This window comes from Capra hircus, chromosome 10 (assembly GCF_001704415.2).
Source record: "Capra hircus breed San Clemente chromosome 10, ASM170441v1, whole genome shotgun sequence".
In the NCBI taxonomy this organism is placed as follows: Eukaryota; Metazoa; Chordata; class Mammalia; order Artiodactyla; family Bovidae; genus Capra; species Capra hircus.
In genome coordinates this window covers 93,334,418-93,347,825 of record NC_030817.1, presented here as the reverse complement: position 1 = coordinate 93,347,825, position 13,408 = coordinate 93,334,418, and the positions used below count along the sequence as shown (strand labels likewise).

The 13,408-nt window shown below is 42.1% G+C and overlaps 1 protein-coding gene across 1 annotated transcript in view; it reads left to right on the top strand.

The window, feature by feature from the left end:
* Positions 1 to 13,408, top strand: part of IQGAP2 (IQ motif containing GTPase activating protein 2) — a 309,091-nt gene that overhangs the window by 255,927 nt on the left and 39,756 nt on the right. The window contains exons 21-22 of the mRNA XM_005685061.3: positions 3,200 to 3,408; positions 12,061 to 12,210. Of these exons, the coding sequence (XP_005685118.3) occupies positions 3,200 to 3,408; positions 12,061 to 12,210 (359 nt within the window). The remainder of the gene's footprint in view (positions 1 to 3,199; positions 3,409 to 12,060; positions 12,211 to 13,408) is intronic.

Sequence of the window (13,408 nt, the reverse complement as noted above, 5' to 3'; positions counted from 1 at the left end):
ACCTGGCCTGTGATTTCTTTTTCTTCTCATTTTAAGAACAAAACATAGCCATATAAGAAATTTGGAAATATGAATAAGAAGGGGAAAAGCACATAGTTTCACCTCCAAAGAGAACTACAGACATCTTCATGTAATTTCATTTTAGACTTTTCACAGTGCCTGTGGTTTTTAAGCTGTCTTCCTTATAATACTAGTATGTCATTTGCAGAAAGTTGAAAAACAGAAAAATAAAATAAAAATCCCCCAGAAAGAGCATTCACGTTTTGTGCCATCTTTTTCAGCTTCAGCTCTGCGCATGTTTGTTATTCTATTGTTCGTTTGTTTTACATAGTGAAGCATTCTTTATATGCTGAATTTTTAACATTCTAATTATCATAAGAACATGTGATAAAGGGCATGTCCTAGATTAAGTCTGGAAGAGCTTGCTGACAAGTTTATTAGCATTGCCCAGATTCTTCAAATATTTAGGTCACTCAGGATTAGTTTTGAGAGAGCAAAACACATCATTGTGTATTTTAGTAGTGGCCATTATGTTCTCTGTAACTATTTTGTGTCTTATTAATTTTTTTTGAAAGAAATCAAAATACTGCTCAGTAATGTTCCTAGCACAGTAGTAGTAAGTAGTTTCGCCAACACCTTTTATTGTCAAAAGTCTGTCTGAATTATGGAGCAAAGTGTATGACCCAAGGAAGACCCTCCCTGGTACTTGTTAAGGGAGCCTCCAAGGCCAGGTTCTGCCTCGAGCTGTGGAATCTTGCGAATACTGCCTTGCTTGCTAGGTTCCAGAATCCAACATGCAGACTGAGGGAAGAACGTGTCTCTAATGCCACACTGCTCCACTTTGCAATTGATGAGATTCATGTCTCCATTGGTAGATGTCTTTCTTTAAATTTTTACAAGTAAAGCTGAAGAGGAGGGTTTGTTTTCTGAGCCCTGACACACTAAAATAGGTAAATTAAGGATAAATTTTCCAAACACATACAAACTGCTTTTCCTCTCCTTTGTGGGTAGTTTTGGTTTTGTTTTTCTTTAAATTATGCTAGCATTTAGAATACTTTATTGACAAAAATCCATCCCTAAATTGTATATTCAGTAAAGTAGACAATTGTAGAAACAGTGCTAGATCTGGAGAGGAAAACTCAGCTGTGAGATTACAAACCAATTTCACATAATTTAGCGTGTGTCCACTTCCCTCAAGACCACCCCCAACCAATACCTTGTAAATAAGTAGGACATATATAACTTTGTGGGTAGTTTTTGTCACTTGCTTACTGTTTTTTAAAGTTACAAAGATAGAAGGAATTCCAGCTAAAAATCTAGGTGATTTCTTATTAAAGCGTAGAAGACAGAAACTATGTTAGTGAACAAATTAGATAAAAGCTGCTTTGACAAACAAGGCAGCTTTGTGGTAACTGAACTGTAAATTTTCATTTCTTTCTCAATTTAGCACCTTCATAAAACAACGGCATTTTCTTAAGCTGAAAAATATCACTTTTCTTAACCTGTCATGATTCATTTTCACCCATTTCCTCCAAAAAGGCACTGAATGCATTCAGGTGTGGAACTTGCTAGAACTTTAACTGGCCACTTGTAAGGGCTGACTGTGAAGTTGGGTGGTTTCCTGAAACTAAAGTTACCACAAAATGGTGTGAAGATGCAAGAAAGCCAGCTGTTGACAGAGGAGCTGTTACATTTGAACCGTAATAATTTCTTGAAGAGGCAAGAAAGCCAGCTGTCGATTGAGGAGCTGTTACATTTGAACCATAAAAATGTGTAAATTATTCATTTGTTTCTACCTGCCCTCTTGGCACACAAAATGATACACAATTCTCTGGAGCAGGCAGAGAGAACTTTGGATGAGATGGCTTACGATCTCTCAGCTGTGTAACTGAGCTCTGGTGTGTGGTTCAGGCTGTTCCTGAAATGGTCATGTCACCAACAGCATCTTTGGTAAAACAGTAGGAAAATAAATTCACATATGCTTTGGTGATCAGGAAGTGAAGGGTCCATGATCCACGGTATCTTGCGATCTAGTGGAATATGAGGTATTGTTATCCAGTAGATTCCGAGCCTGGAGGCAGGTGTGGACCTCTGATGCATTTCCTTGATAGAGACCGATAAACACATCAGAAGAGGCACAATAGTAATAGAGATGACTCTAGAATTGGCTGTTTGTGCTGGGTTCATGCTGCTAATTGTTTGCATTGTTGATTGAACTCTGTAAGTGAGAAACCACCACACAGCCTAACAGCAGTAGTAACATAAAGAAGCTTGAATAGAGCCCTGATGTAAAGGAGAGGATGTTGACTGAGGCTGCCAAAGCTGGGCCAGGCTCTCTCAAGTCCTCTTTGTGTTGCTGTGTCCTGTCATCAGCACCGAAGGTCCAGTTGTTTACTCTTATGATTTACCCAAAGTCACTCTCACTAAACACCTTTAAAAAGTTGGTGTTTTGTTTTGTTTTGTTTTGTTTTGTTTGCAAAGTCACAGTGCCGAGGAATCAAAGCGTAAGTAAGGTTCAAGGCACTAAGGGAAAGCCAGTGGTAGAATTTACATAGATGCCCTCACCATGACTAAGCCTGGTCTCCTAGGTGCTGAGGGCCCTCCCTGGTTCATGCTGAAATGACAGGGACCCAGTTTCAATTTCTAAAATTGTTTTGTTTCTGCCAAGTGTTCCAGCTGTGGTCCTCTTGGCTTCTGTTCTCCCTTGACTGACCTTTCCTAATTCCCCTTTCACCTAATTCTTGCTCCTTCCCCCAGAGTCTTTTGGACAGAAAAAACAAACACATTCTGCTTCCTGTGGCAAGAACAGAAATCTCTTATCTGGCTCAGCCACAAGCTCTCAGAGCTGGGACTACTCAGTGTTAGCATTCTTTCCCTGATTCCTCATCAATAAGACACCAATAGATAGAACTATCTCCTCAGTGTGGGAGTCCTGGAAACAGTGTGAGAGACGGCCGATAAACAAACGCTGGATAACAAGGAAATTGTGAGGCAGACATTCTCAGTGGCCTGCGTTTATTTATATGATCAGTTTCCTTTGACACGTCATGCTTGATGTGAGGCGGGATGATTCACTGTGGGGCCCAGCACCATCATTGCTCTATTCTCTGATAATGCTTTCTTTAAAGACCTAGTTTCTGTCCTCCTGATGGTCCTTTCAAGCATGCCCAGTTGAAGCACTCCTTTCCTTTCCTTGCAGTTGGCTCCGAAAACCCCCCATTAAGAGTAATCCGCAAATTTGTATACCTGTTGGACCAAAGCGACTTGGATTTCCAGGAAGAGCTGGAGGTAGCCCGATTGAGGGAGGAAGTGGTGACCAAGATCAGGGGCAATCAGCAGCTGGAGAAGGATCTGAACCTGATGGACATCAAGATCGGGCTCCTGGTGAAGAACAGGATCACGCTGGAGGTCAGTGGGGTGTCTGGGACTCTTGGCTCCCAGAAGACAGAAGATGCTTGTATATGTGCCCACATCACTCTTGGTCCAGCTGAGCTCCTTTGGAGTCCAGAACGGGTGACCCAAAGTTTGTTTACCATTTAATGATGCTCAGACAGAACTGACCTGGAAAATTCTTTGCCTTCCCCTCTTTGATAACATTTGGTAAGACTTCTTTATCATTCTCAAAGGAAGTTTATACGAAATAAAACCTACTTACATGTGTCCCTTCATAGCAAGACTAAGGCCTTTCTATACTATTAAAGAGAAATTAAAAGATATCAATTTATAGTTCAGTCCGGTCACTCAGTAGTTTCTGACTCTTTGCGACCCTGTGGACTGCAGCACGCCAGGCTTCCCTGTCCGTCACCAACTCCCAGAGCTGGCTCAGACTTATGTCCATTGAACAGGTGATGCCATCCAACCGTCTTATCCTCTGTCGTCCCCTTCTCCTCCTGCCTTCCATCTTTCCCAACATCATGGTCTTTTCCAATGAATATTCAGGACTGATCTCCTTTAGGGTGGACTGGTTGGATCTCCTTGCAGTCCAAGGGACTCTCAAGAGTCTTCTCCAGCACCATGGTTCAAAAGCATCTATTCTTCATCACTCAGCTTTCTTTATAGTCCAATTCCCACATCCATACCTGACTACTGGAAAAACCATAGCTTTGACTGGACACAGACCTTTGTCGGCAAAGTAACGTCTCTGCTTTTTAATATGATGTCTAGGTTGGTTATAGCTTTTCCTTCCAAGGAGCAAACATCTTTTAATTTCATAGCTGCAATCCCCATCTGCAGTGATTCTGGAGCCCAAGAAAATCAAATCTGCCACAATTTATAGTTAAAAACAAATATTTCAATATGAAAATACATGGGCCTGATACCATTAGATGTGATAGAGTTACCAGAGATTGGCCCCCTGCAGAGGATAACCACAGATGGAGAGAGCTACAGACGAGACTGGTCAGGAGAGTGGTGGAAGTGTGCATGAATTCATTTTCCAAAATGGAGAACAGGGTAATAACTCCTGGGTGATAACTCCTTGAATGAGCAAAATGTGGTCTTCCCTCCACCCCAACCACTCGACGTGGAATTGCCGTCCTAGAAAACTAAGTTTATATTAAAATTCTGAATGATCTCTGTTGTGCTTATATGTAACATGATTAGATTCCAGGCTCAAGCAGTTATACACTGAATTTTGACCTACATGAATGACCAGCAGGGCATTAAAAAATCCAACCATGTGAGATATGACCCAGGCCCAGCCTACCGACAGCTGGACTGCAGAGCATCTGTCCTCCCAGCACCTGCGCACTGGAAGCCAGCAGTGTCCTCCAGTCCATGACATGTGGACCCACCCACGCTGTTCCCAGATGACCTCTACAGAGTGGCACTTCCCTGACGTGCCTGGGTCTATGCTCAGTTCAGTTCAGTCACTCAATCGTGTCCGACTCTTTGCGACCCCATGAATCGCAGCACGCCAGGCCCCCCTGTCCATCACCAACTCCTGGAGTTCACTCAAACTCACGTCCATCGAGTCTGTGATACCATCCAGCCATCTCATCCTCTGTCGTCCCCTTCTCCTCCTGCCCTCAATCCCTCCCAGCATCAGAGTCTTTTCCAATGAGTCAACTCTGCATGAGGTGGCCAAAGTCCTGGAGTTTCAGCTTCAGCATCAGTCCTTCCAATGAACACCCAGGGCCGATCTCCTTCAGAATGGACTGGCTGGACCTCCTTGCAGTCCAAGGGACTCTCAAGAGTCTTCTCCAACAGTCACTCCCTAATAATGGCCTCTAAATAAATAACATTGTCATTTTGTGTCTGTGAGAAACCTGCTAGTGTCAGAGCTCCAAATACCATGTGAAAAGTGTTTTTATCCAAGGAAGGAGACTTCCAGGACAAGACCTCTCTCCGTGTCCCTATTCCCCTGCCATGTCAGTTTTCAGAAAGCCTGTAAGGAAGGCAGGGAAGCTGACCTCCTGGATGCCCTGAGAAGCCGACAGAGGTCAGAGGTGCAGAGTCAGCTTCCCGTGTGGTTCTGGGAAACTGGGAGATGAGCAGTCACAGGAGGCTACCAGCTCCGTGGTCGTGGGAGTGCCTCACTCCTGTCTACCCACCTCACAGGGATTCCAGCAAATCACTACAGAGAAAATAAGGAAACCAGAACAATTCATAAGACAAGAAATGACCATCTTTCCTAAATATTAAGGAATAAAACTACACATTTAAATTTTCTGCATTTAACTCTATTTTCATTATTTTATCCAGAAAAACAATAGTACTTTGGTCTTTAAAAACAGTATATGTTTGTATTGTTCAACACACATGAAAACTTTTAAGTATAATATATTCCAGAAAGTCCCTCAGAGAATGCCTTTTATAGCCTTAAACTGCTGTTTTATCCTATTCCCATAAAGTCGTAAACAGGAAATGTCTTGCCTTTTAAAATAAAGGCTTAGTTGCAAAAGAGTATGTGGAAATGCAAGCATGGCAGATTTTCAGATCTTTATGAGTGTTTAAGATGTTTTTAAAGCATTACTAGCTTTTTTTCCTCGGATGTCAAGATTTTTATTTGCAAATAAAAACAGCTGACCATGATTAGCTTAGAGAAGAAAAGAATTCACAAATACCAGAATCAATAAAGCATTACTACTTGACAGCATTATGAAACTTAATTCTTCAACTTATATTCTTCAACACCAAATATTTATCAAGCGCTGATTAAACTAGTGATAAGTACATACTCTTTCATCTTATCATTAATAGGATTTTTCACGTGATGATAAGAATAATACAGTTGAAATTTTATTTGTAGTGGTAAAATAGTGGGAAACAACCCAAACCCCAAAACATCAAGTAATAGAATCAGTCCAACAAGTATGTTACAGAGCCACCGGGGGAAAAAAAAATCACTTCTGAAGAATATTTCAGGGCAGATAGAAAGGGTTGCAATATAATGGAGAAGAAAATAAAACAGTGAAATTTCTTTTATTGTAAAATATATATATACAATTGAGCTAAAAGCGAAGAGGAACTAAAGAGCCTCTTGATGAAAGTGAAAGAGGAGAGTGAGAAAGCTGGCTTAAAACTCAGCATTCAAAAAACTAAGATCATGGGATCTGGTCCCATCACTTCATGGCAAATAGATGGGGAAACAATGGAAACAGTGACAGACTTTATTTTCTTGGGCTCCAGGATCACGGCAGATGGTGACTACAGCCATGAAATTAAAAGACGCTTGGAAGAAAAGCTATGACAAACCTAGACTGTGTATTAAAAAGCAGAGACATCACCTTGCTGACAAAGGTCCATCTAGTCAAGGCTATGGTTTTTCCAGTAGTCATGTATGGATGTGAGAGTTGGACCATAAAGAAGGCTGAGTGCCAAAGAATTGATGCATTTGAACTGTGGTGTTGGAGAAGACTCTTCAGTCTTGGAGAAGAGTGTTGGACTGCAAGGAGATCCAACCAGTGGATACTAAAGGAAATAAGTCCTGAATATTCACTGGAAGGACTGATGCTGAAGCTGAAGCTCCAATACTTTGGCCACCAGATGTGAAGAGCTGACTCATTGGAAAAGGCCCTGATGCTGGGAAAGATTGAAGGCAGGAAGAGAAGGGGATGACAGAAGATGAGATGGTTGGATGGCATCACTGACTCAATGGACATGAGTTTGAACAAGCTCTGGGAGTTGGTGATGAACAAGCAAGCCTGGCATGCTGCAGTCCATGGGTTGCAAAGAGATGGACATGACTGAGCAACTGAACTGATCTGAAGCTGAAAGAAAAAAACAAAACTAAGCAATTTTTCTTTGCATGATAGAATTAATGGTTAATTAGTTATGGTTGATTCTTAGAATTAACCATATTTTTTTGTTTGTTTTAAACAATGAGCATGTGTTGAGTGAGAGAAAAGATTTTAAAGAGAAGTGACTTAATTCTTACAGAGCAACTCCAGCTCTCTGTAGTAACCCTGTGTCTTACTATTCTTTTAAATGGTCATTTCTGCTAGAAACCTCACAAAGTCAGTGGGCAAGTGAAACAGCTAACAGTGGTTAGAAGCAAAAGGAAGTTAGGAAAAAGAAACAGATAACTGAAGTAGAAGTTCCTGAGAGGTATAGGGAGGAAGAAATGGCTAGACTCTTAATTAGCTTGAAGGAAGACTGAAGTAGAAATAGAAGGGAACCTTGAATCACTAAAACACCCACTGATGGCTGTACTGTATCACGTGAGTACAGACTTGCAGCCCAGGGCTACCTGAGACCCAGGACTGAAATTTACTGCTTAATAAAGCTCCTTCATTGCTTATATGAACATGTTTCCTTAATGTCTCTAGGCCTTTTCTTTACTGGAAAATGTGCTAAATGCCTTACATGGATTATTTTTAACCTTCACATCAACTCAATAAGGTTGCTATTATTAAGCCCATTTTATATATTTAAGGAAACTGAGCCTTAGAGAGGTGAACCTGAGCGAAGTCACAAAGCTCCTTATGCTTTGTGGATACCCATACTTTTATGACTCCAAAGCCCAAGCCCTTTGTCCTAGTTCACGCCTTCTACGAAAGTGTGTATACATTATCATATCACCTGCATGCAGATAGTATATTACCAGGGGGAGGGGAAAGATGGTGGCAATTAGGGCAACACTGAAAAGTGGAAATATTACGACAAGTTGAGTGCCATTGCTTCTTCAAACCAGCATTCCCCGAGATGTACAATATTTATCGATAAGAATTGTTGTTCAGTAGCTCAGTCACGTCTGACTCTTTTGCAATCCCATGGACTGCAGCACGCCAGGCTTTCCTGTCCTTCATCATCTCCTGGAGCTTGCTCAGACTCATGTCCATTGAGTTGGTGACGCCATCCAACCATCTCATTCTCTGTCATCCCCTTCTCCTCCTGCCCTCAATCTTTCTCAGCATTAGGGTCTTTTCCAGTGAGTCAGCTCTTCGCATCAGGTGGCCAAAGTATTGGAGTTTTACCTTCAGCATCAGTCCTTCTAATGAACAAACATTCAGGACTGATTTCCTTTAGGATGGACTGGTTGGATCTCCTTGCAGTCCAATGGACTCTCAAGGGTCTTCCTGTTCCTGTCTTTACCAAATCTATTGATATTAATAATACAGAGGAATTTAGTTCTGCCCTAGAGCTTGCCTACCACCCCCTGCTCTCTCCTCTTCTGTATATGTCCAAAAATATGACCCTAAAGATGAAGTCTGCTACAAAACAAAGGAAAAGTCCCCCGTTTCCAGCACTAACCCCATTGAAAGTAGTTGGGAGGCCACGGGCCAGGGGGACAGTGATGGAGAGGTTGCAAGTACCAAGATTTTTTTTCCTCTGTATATTTAAAATCAAGATAATCAGTTATCCCATGTATTTGGGAGAACTGTGTGATCTACGCATCACCGGTTATTTGAAGAGGAGAAGCCTGAGTTAGATGGAACTGTAAGCAATTAGTCTGGTGCTGTCTTAGGATGTCTTGGGCTTCCTGATAGCTCAGCCTGGTAAAGAATCTGCCTGCAATGCAGGAGACCCTGGTTCAGTTCCTGGGTTGTGAAGATCAGCTACAGGAGAGACAGACTACCCACTCCAGTATTCTTAGGCTTCCCTTGTGGCTCAGCTGGTAAGGAATCCACCTGCAATGAAGGAGACCTCGGTTCGATCCCTAGGTTGGGAAGATCCCCTGGAGAAGGGAAAGGCTACCCACTCCAGTGTTTTGGCCTGGAGAATTCCGTGGACTATATATTGAGGTTGCAAAGAATCAGACTTGACTAAGTGACCTTCACTTTCACTGTCATACATAGATAAGGATAGCAGGCCACTGTCTGGCTAGACTGTTCCTGAGCACCCACCTGGAGATAATTATGCTTCCTTTCTTCATCCTGAATGTATTTTTACATATTTGTGAAATAAGGGGGGAAATGTTGCCTTTTGGAAATTTTTATAGAAATGTAATCCCCTCTTTCCCCATATAAACCATTAGAAGAATATAAGTAAAGGATTAAGTCAAGGTTGCCCCCACCTCCCGCCAAGCTGAGAATGAGAAAGAATAAAAACATAGATGTAGAAAGCAGTGGGTGTAACTACACAGAACTATTTAATCTCAAAGCTCCAAGGGTTTTTCTCCCTACCTATGAACTGACCCCAGCTACGGGCGAAGTTATCGTCTTTCAGTCATTCAGACATGTCTGACTCTTTGCGACCCCACGGACTGCAGCACGCCAGGCTTCCCTGTCCTTCACCATCTCTCGGAGGGGCTGCTGCAGAGAGTCCTTTGGGGCTAAGAGCTCAAGGAAGCAGACAGACAAAGTTTTGGGAAGCACCACCTTCTCGCCACCTGCTCTCTGCAACAGTGACCCAATGTTGGGTGGCAGAGGAGGCATCCCAGAGCTGCGGCTTTCATGTAAGACACGTGCCATCAGCAGGCCATGAAATCAGTTTAGTGTGTCGCTGCTGTCTTTGAAAATGGAATAGAATAAAAGCAAACTGAAGTGTCAGTGAGTCCCAATAGTAAGAATGAGTATCGCTTTGAATAGTATGTGGGGGTGTGTTTATCAATAAAAGATGTAAAATGTATTTGTTACTGTGGATCTCCATAAAAATATTTGGTGGATCCTTATCTAAAGGACCTACCCTGGTCCATGACCCTTTAAGCCCCTTAAGGGGACACAATAGCCTGAGGTGACCACTTGACAGTGTTTTTAGACATACTTTCCAGCCATCCCTGTAAATAGTTAAAGGAGCCTGACTGAGGATCTGAGAACCTTAATTTTGTTAAATACTTAGAGGCTTCCTTTCCCTTCCATCTCTAATTTCTACATGGCATATTTCTGCAAGAGCTTTTATAGATCGAAATGATAGAATTCATTCTTTTAAAGGTTACAGTTTAGCAGTGTTTAGTATAGTACCAAAATTGTGCAACCCTTACTTCTATTTGATTCTAGAACATTTCATTACCCCAAAAAGAAGCACCCCCCCCCAAATGTTCTGGAATTAAAAATTGTGGTGATGGTTGCACAACCTCGTGTCTTTATGGAACACCACTGAATTGTACTCTTTGAAAGGACAAATTTCATAATATGGGAATAATATTTCAATTTTTTAAAGTTAAAAAAGGAAAAACATCCATATTCATTAACATCATCACCTATCACTCCAACCCCCAGCCATGGCAACCTTTAATCTGCTTTCTGTCATGATAGTTTTGCCTGTTCTGGGGCATCACACACACATGGTCTGCCGTGACCAGCTTCTCTCCCTTAGCCTAGTATTTATGTTGTGGCAAGAATCAGTACTCATTGCTCTTTACTGAAAATAGCATTCCATTCACATTTTTGGCCCATTAATCAACTGATGGACCCCTGCAACGTTTCTGCTTGTCAGCTGCTGTGAGCATTCATGTGCACGTTTCTCTGGACGTAAGTTTGCAGTTCCCTTTGGCATATATCTATCGGTGAAATTGCTGGGTCATGTAGTAACTTGTGGGGGCTTCCCAGGTGGCGTAGTGGTGAAGAACCTGCCTGCCACTGCAGGAAACACAAGAGACACAGCTTCAGGCCCTGGGTCAGGAAGATCCCCTGGAGAAGGAAAGGGCAGCCCCCTCCAGGACTCTTCCCCGGGAAATCCCATGGACAGAGGAGCCCAGCAGGCCACAGTCCATGGGGTCACAAAGACTTGGACACGACTGAGCGCGCGTGCATGGTAACTTGTGTTTAACTTCTGCGGAACGGCCGAATAGCTATTAATGTTGAACTCCTCTTCATGTGCTTTTGAGCCATTTATAGATGATCTTTGGGAAAATCCTTTGCCCATTTTTTTAGTTATTAGTCATTTTATTTTTAGATGTAGGAGCTCTTCATAGCGTACGGTGAATATAAGTCTCTTACCCAATTTGCAAACATTTTCTCCCATTCTATGGGTTGTTTTCTTTGATAGCATACTTTGAAGCACAAAGATTTTAATTTTCATGAAGTCCCCTTTTTTTTGTTGTTGTTGCTAGTGCTTTGGGCGTTGTAGCTAAGAAACCGTTACCTACATATACAAAGATGCATGTGTGAGAAGGTTCACTGCACTCTCTGAAATACTAATAAAATGTAAAGAAACTGTTCATCGAAAGGAATATGATTAAATAAATTATGACACACACACCCCTAAAAGAAACCGTTGCTTAATCCAGGGGAGCAAAAGCTTTTGTCTAGGTTTTCTTGTAAGAGTTTTCTGGTTTTCGCTCCTCTGTTTAGTTGTTTATGATCTCTTCTGAGTTAATTTCTGTTTATGGAGTGAGGTAGGGATCTGACTTCTTAATTTTTGGACCTGGATATTTAGTTGTCCCAGCATCATTTTTCAAAAAGACTGTTCTCTCCCTATTTAAGTGTCTTGGAGCTTACACTGCACGTTCGAATAAATGCATACAGCTTAGGAGAACAAATATTGCAAAAGCCAAACTTACCCACGATTTGGATTTTTCTTAATGTGTTTAGCACTCTCTGGTCCTTTGTTTCTTCATGAAGGAATGTGGAAAATTGATCTTTCCAGCTATGTGTGTCTTAGGGTGTCTGTGAAGGGAGGGGGGGGGGAAGAATACCAGAGTAAAAAGTAGTAATTCCATAAAAATTTTTTTTCCAGGATGTAATTTCACACAGAACCAAACTGAATAAGAAAAAAGGTGGAGAGATGGAAATACTGAATAACATTGACAACCAAGGGATCAAAAGTTTGAGTAAGGAGAGACGAAAAACACTGGAAACGTATCAGCAGCTCTTTTATCTTTTACAGGTGAGAATCATTTCTTTCACTGTGAGTTGTGGGTAAATGCTATGCTCCGTATTGATGGTTTACAACAGATCTTCTCCCATGCCAAGGCTATGATAGTTTACACATTCTGAGCGCTACTAAGTACCAAGTATTAATAAGAGCTTCATGCACATTTTCTCATTTTAATTCCTACTACAACCCTGGGAAGCTTCAGAGAATAGCTGATTGTTCTTCTCATATCACATGTCAGAAAACTGAGGCACAGTCAATGGTGATGAAAGGGTACTGGGACCCTGGCAGGCGACTTAAAGCCTGTCCTGCTTTCCATGACTATGTCACGCTCCAGTTATCAGCACAGATGATATAAATCTACCAGTAACATAAGCAGATGCTGTCAAACATGGAAAAATTAACTACGTGAAAAACAGATCCCTGCCAGAACCAGCCTGCCCTTCTTTTGAGGAAGGAGCTGGGGAGTTTGGATTAGGGAAATAGGATTCCTTTTTTCTTTCATTATTTCCGTGACATCACTCTTCTCTAAATGAACAGTAATTTTCCATTGCTTCCAGAGTGTGGGTGAGAACCCAGCTGAAGTGGTTGCTGCTGGACTCGGGTGGACCAGTTTTATTTGTTTGTTTGCTTGACCATTGATTAACCTCATCCACCCTCCAGCACATACAGTGAGTCCCTAAGGGAACAGTGAGAGAGAGAAACAGGGCCTCCCCTAGGATGAAAACTTTCCCCGTCCGGTGTCCCTGGGGCCGCTGCTGGTGGCCCTGATCCCGTCAAGGCGTGGAGATGCTTGAAATCTTTGCTTGAGGATCTCGCTGGCATCACGTGCGCAGAGAACACATTGCCCCAGCCTTAAGGGGTAATCAAGCTCTTCTCTCAGGGGTAGCTGCCCCGCTGAGAGAAGAGCTTGATTTTGGTAGTTGAGCGCGCTCTGCTTAGAATGGGACTGGAGCACAGGTGTAGTACCGCAGATGTCCACGAGGTGGCGGCATTGAAGGAAAAATGGTGAAACAAAATGTCCTTGGAATCCTCTGCTTAATGACAGCTTGCTTTCCAGAAAGAAGAGGGCCTCACACTAGGTGGGGAAGATTTCTCATCTGCTGATATTAGGTTAATGTTCATCCATCAGCTAGAAATTTGATGTTAGGCATTTATCATTTTTGACATCTGTTAACTTCCAAGCGTACGAAGCTGCTTCAGGATTTAG